The sequence below is a fragment of the Grammomys surdaster genome, unplaced genomic scaffold (assembly GCF_004785775.1).
Source record: "Grammomys surdaster isolate TR1022 unplaced genomic scaffold, NIH_TR_1.0 128, whole genome shotgun sequence".
Lineage (NCBI taxonomy): Eukaryota > Metazoa > Chordata > Mammalia > Rodentia > Muridae > Grammomys > Grammomys surdaster.
In genome coordinates this window covers 5493646-5498933 of record NW_021604586.1, presented here as the reverse complement: position 1 = coordinate 5498933, position 5288 = coordinate 5493646, and the positions used below count along the sequence as shown (strand labels likewise).

Sequence of the window (5288 nt, the reverse complement as noted above, 5' to 3'; positions counted from 1 at the left end):
TTATTTTATTTTATTTTATTTTATTTTATTTTATTTTATTTTATTTTTGTGTTTTGGGTCAGGGTTACTCTGTAGTCTAGGCTGGCCTGGAAATCTTGTCAATCCTTAGGTTCTAAAGCAGTTTCCATGCTCAGCCTTCTGAGCAGCTGGGATCGCATCTTCCCGGCAGCTTTGAAACCTCAGCTGTGAGCTTGCTGTGCTTTCCAGCAATGGCTACTACAGCCACCATTCTTCCTTTTCTGCTTCCACAGGTTTTCTTTTTCTTTTCATTTTTTCATTTTTTCTTTTTTTGTTTTTCGAGACAGGGTTTCTCTGTGTACCCTTGGCTGTCCTGGAACTCACTCTGTAGACCAGGCTGGCCTCGAATTCAGAAATCCATCTGCCTCTGCCTCCCAAGTGCTGGGATTAAAGGCGTGCGCCACCACCGCCCGGCCTGGGCTTTTCTTTTTGTTTATTGGCACCTAGCTGCATCAGTCACCATCCATCCCTACATGCAGGGGTCTGGTGTGCCCGCCCCAGCCCACCAGGTCTCTGAGCTGTTGGCAGCTGCTGCAGGATACACCCGAGGGACTGTGGGGCGAGAGTCCCCTTGGTGGGTGTTGACTGTCAGCGCGGTGCTGGGAAGAACTTGCCTCAATTTGGGATCCTCTAGGGGCAGACCCCAAGACAGGAATCCAAAGTAGTCACAGGTCGGTGACTCATGAACCATGAGAAGGCCCAGATCCGCAGGGCCACAGGGCGATCTTAGGGATGTGGTTGCCATGGCAGTGTGGAGGCAAGGCCAGGTATCCACATCCCCCTCCTCTGCTAAGAGCAGCCCCAGGATGGAGCCCAAAGTCTGTTTCCTTCACCAGCCCGTTTGTTGATCGGCAGTTTTGTTCCCTTGGTATTTAACTTTTGCAGTTCTATGTAAGTTCTGAATTTTAACCCCTGCCTGAAGGATGGCTGGATTCTCTCCCATGCTGTGGGCTGTTACACAGGCAGGTGAGATGAGGGAGTACTCGCCTTCCACCATGTGGGTCCTGGGATCGAATTCAGGTTCTCAGGCTTGGCAGAAGGAGCACTCTCCTGCTAAGCCATCTCACCGGTCCCAAACGGTAAGTCTGGTTTGACCAAAGCCCTGGATGTAAACACTTCTTTTAAAGTTACAATTCATACGCGAAGCTCAGGTTCCCCAAGCTGTTGCCGTATTTGATAACCAATGACTCTGAGCAGAGGTGGGTCTCTGATGGTATCTGGGACGCACAGAACGAATGTATCTGACGGGCTGGGAAGTTCTGATTCACCAGGCTCTCTAACAAATGGCTTTGGGGAGTCCCACAGAAGGAATTTAACCCATGAGAACCCCTTAGGTCCTGTCCGACCTCCCTCTGTCTCTTTTCAGGGGATCGGGACCGGTTTGCCCCACGCGCCCACAGACTCATCCACAGGAAATGGTGAGTGGCCTCAGGCTGGTCTTTATGTCCACTCAGGCGATGAGACGATGGGGAGCGCGAGCCAAAAGTCCTCCGTCTCACTGCTCCCATGAGCACCGCGAGTAGCCAATCGGCTCTCAGCTCAGTGCACACCCAAAGACAACAGCTTCCGATTGGCTGATCGAGGTCCAATCAGCGGGTCGAGCGGGAAGCTGTTGGGAAGCAGCGCAACCCTCCAGCCTTAGCGAGGATCTTGGACCTCGCCTGGCTTTGGTCCGACCTGGCTGTAGAGCACATGCCCAGCACAGTGACCTGATCATGACAGATCAGGTCAGCCCAGAGTCCGCACAGGTGACCTCGGAGCTCACCTGTGAGTGCCCGGAGCCCCGAGGCTGTCCAGTCCAGCGGTAGCTCATTGGCGACCTACTCTTTCCATCCCTGGAAATGTCAGGAGCAGGCCTTCAGGCATGGCTGTATCCAGGTGTGCACGGACTGTGGTCCTCGTCCCGGCTGGCTTCCCTCCAGCCCTCACCTTTCCTTTGTGCGGGTTTCTCTTCCAGGCCAGGTGACCACTCAGACCTCTTGTGGCAACTAGGGTAGCTCCTTCAGTAAAGAAGGAGACCAACTGCTCTCGCTAGTTCCAGCAGGCAGCTCCAAGGGTTATGATGCTGTAGTGACCAATCCTGGAGCCCAGTTTGACCTCAACTCCAGGCTGGGCTACTGTGGGTAGGCCGGATGTTGTGCCAGTCAGCCCTCTGTGTCTTATTTTCAGTTATCAGTCCCAAGAACTGAGTTCAAAGGTCTGCAGCACACCAGGCACGCTCCTGTAATCCCGGCACTTGGGAGACAGAAGCAGGAGGATTGCTGTGGGTTACACAGTGAAATCCTGCCTCAACAAAACACCAAAGCCGATGATAATGGTTGGGATCATTGTATAAAACCACTCGACGGTGGCAGTGATTTCTGACATGAAGCAAGCTGACACCCACTGTGGAAACTCAGTTTTGCCTGGCATTTGGTGTCTGCATGCCAGAGACTCTCTCGGCCAATATCCTGGCAGTGTGTGGCTGGGATCCAGGAAGAGTAACTGTCCCTCTGAGCACACTGTCTTGTTGTGTCTCTCCTCCCCCACTCTGTTCCCCTTTATTTTGCTGCACCCCCTGTTCTGTTCCCTGTGCCCCTATGACTTTGTCCTCTCTGAGGCAAAGTCACCAGCTCTACTGTGTTTTGGTGACAGTTTTGACATGATTTCTCTCTTATTGTAGTAAGCCTGTGTATACCCAGCAAAGGCTCACAGGGGTCAGTGGAGCCCTGGGAGGTTCAGGCCTTAGGACCCTCCCAAGAGCCAAGCCCGGCTTTAGCTGGGGTGTATTGAAACAGGTTGGCATGGAGACCCACATCAGTTGGGAAGTTATCACATGTGTGAGCCCTGCCCTTCTGTCTCGCTGAAACACTTCCTGGGCTCAGAAGGACAACCTCTCCATCCTGAACGTAGTGCCCAATGGCCACCGGTGCCCAGCCTGCAGTTTGCACAGAGCTCAGAACATTCACAGCTCTGTTTGTCTTTTTTTAGGAAGGGTTCGTTTCAGACCTTTGGAAAGGATGTGTGCATCACGGGTCAGTCGGTGAGGAAATGCCCTCAGCCTCTTGTCCCTCCTATGGGTGAGAGGAGAGAGAGGAGGGTCTCAGGCTGGGCCCTGTCCAGAGGCACGTGGTTGTCTCTGTCCCCACATCTCTGTGCAGTCTCACATCTTCCCTGTTAGTCCCTCCTGAGACCAGGAGCCCCAGGAAATCCAGGAGTCGTCCACAGACAGACTTGCTCACACTGAGTGGCCAGGATTCCCCACAACCTAGCTTGCAGACTTAATGCTGGCAAACAGCCATGTAGCCACAGCCTCAACCTGAGTCACAGGCAGACCTGGGTACCTGTCCCTTCCCTTGGGTGCTGCCCCCCCACTTCTGTCACAAGTGTCTTTCACACTTAGTTCTGTCCCGTCTGAGTGTTTCTCGGGTGTACCCCACTAAATTCTGTCCCCTGTGTGTCTTGCTCAGGTGTACCCTAGCCTCCGCACTGTCCCCCAGGAGTGCTTGTGTTGCCAATGCTATGCCAAGTTTGGGGGCCACCTGCCTGTGCCCCGGGCTGATGCGCTGCTGCCCTACTGGGTGCCTCTGTCCCTGAGACCACGAAAGCAGGTGAGTGTGTGACTTAGTAAGTTGTCACTTAGGGCCAGGACACCTGTCCCGGTTCAGAGTCCATCGGAGTCACAGGCATTCAATGACTGAAGTTTCTGGGACACAGCTTTGGTTTTATTGCTTGCTTGCTTGCTTGCTTGATTTTCATATTGGGGACTGAACAAACTAGGCAAATGCTCTCCACTGAGTGACAGTCCCTGTCCACTTTCCTCCTTCCTTCTCTCGACCCCCTTTGCTTCTTTTAAAGCGTGTGTATGTGTGTGTGTACAGTATGTGTGTACAGTATATGTGGGTAGTGTACATTATATGTGTGTGTGCAGTATGCATGCGTATATGCAGTGTGTGTGTGCAGTATGCATGTGTATATGCAGTGTTTGTGTGTGTGCAAGTGCAGTGCGTATGTATAGTGTATGTGTGTGTGTGCGTGTGTGTGCAATATATGTGTGTGTGCACGAGTGCAGTGTGTGCATGCAGTGTACGTGTGTGTGTGCATGTGCACATGCACTGTATTTGTTGTCTGCTTGTTTGTGTGTGTTGGGGGGAACCACATGCACCCACACAGATAGATTTGAAGGCCAGAGTGGGGTGTCAGATGTCTTCTGCCTTATTCCCTTGAATCAGTCCCTCCCTGAGCCTGAAGCTTGCTGTTTCTGCTAGGCTAGCTGTCCACAAGCTCCTGGGACCTGCCCGTCTCCACCCCCAATGCTGGGCTTACAGTCACAGACAGCCATGCCCGTCTCCACCCCCAATGCTGGGCCTACAGTCACAGACAGCCATGCCCATCTCCACCCCCAGTGCTGGGCTTACAGTCACAGACAGCCATGCCGGTCTCCACCCCCATTGCTGGGCTTACAGTCACAGACAGCCATGCCTGTCTTCATGAGGGTGTTGTGGATCCAAACTCAGGTCCTCTGGGGTGCACAGTAGGTGTTCTCACCTGACAAGCCAGCTCCCAGCTCTCCTCCTCCTCCTCCTCCTCCTCCTCCTCCTCCTCTTCTTCCTCCTCTTCTTCTTCCTTCTCTTTTTCTTCCTCTTCCTCTTCTATACATTTTTTGGTGCATGTGTGCATGTATGTGTGTCTGTATGTATACATGTGTGTGTGTGTGTATACATGTGGTACCATGTATACATATGGCATAGTTGTGGCAATCAGACCACCACATTTGGGGTTGGTTCTCTCCCTCTATCCTGTGAGTACCGGGGATTCAAACTCATGTCAAAAGGCTTTGTGGCTGTGTACCCTTACCTGCTAAACCATCTCTTTGGCTTGCAGAGGTCTTTTGAGATTCACTCATATGATGTGTGTGTTAAGTCTGGAGTGTTCTCCCATCTCCTCTGTACCTACCTCTATCCCATGGGGATCATGGTCACCGGGAGCAGCTCACCGAGTGACATGTCCTTGATACCCATGGATCAGCCCACATCCTCCTCCTCCAGGGCACCAGGAACTCAGAAAGAGCCACACAGGGGCAGTTACCTCTGCCCTTGCCACAGGCTCCTGGACAGTTCATTTACCATCGACAATGTGCCAAGGCAGTTCTTTGGTATGTGAGGTCGAGGCCAGCTTGGTCTACATCGTGAGTTCCAGTTCAGTCAGGGCTACATAGAAAGATCCTGTCTCAAAGAACCAAAATAAAATAAAATAAAATAAAATAAAATAAAATAAAATAAAATAAAATA

At 52.1% G+C, this 5288-nt stretch overlaps 1 protein-coding gene across 3 annotated transcripts in view; it reads left to right on the top strand.

Moving 5' to 3' along the window:
• Nucleotides 1–1647: 1647 nt before the first annotated feature.
• Nucleotides 1648–5288, top strand: part of CUNH16orf95 (chromosome unknown C16orf95 homolog) — an 8906-nt gene continuing 5265 nt past the window's right edge. Inside the window, exons 1-3 of one of the 3 annotated variants that reach the window (XM_028753827.1) lie at nt 1648–1896; nt 2993–3040; nt 3468–3608. Coding sequence is in view for 2 of the 3 variants with exons in the window: in XM_028753824.1 (XP_028609657.1) it covers nt 1860–1896; nt 2989–3032; nt 3468–3608 (222 nt within the window). In the remaining variant the exon portion in view is untranslated. Of the gene's footprint in view, nt 1897–2988; nt 3041–3467; nt 3609–5288 lie in introns of all 3 variants that reach the window. The other 2 variants (XM_028753824.1, XM_028753825.1) reach the window with 2 other exon arrangements.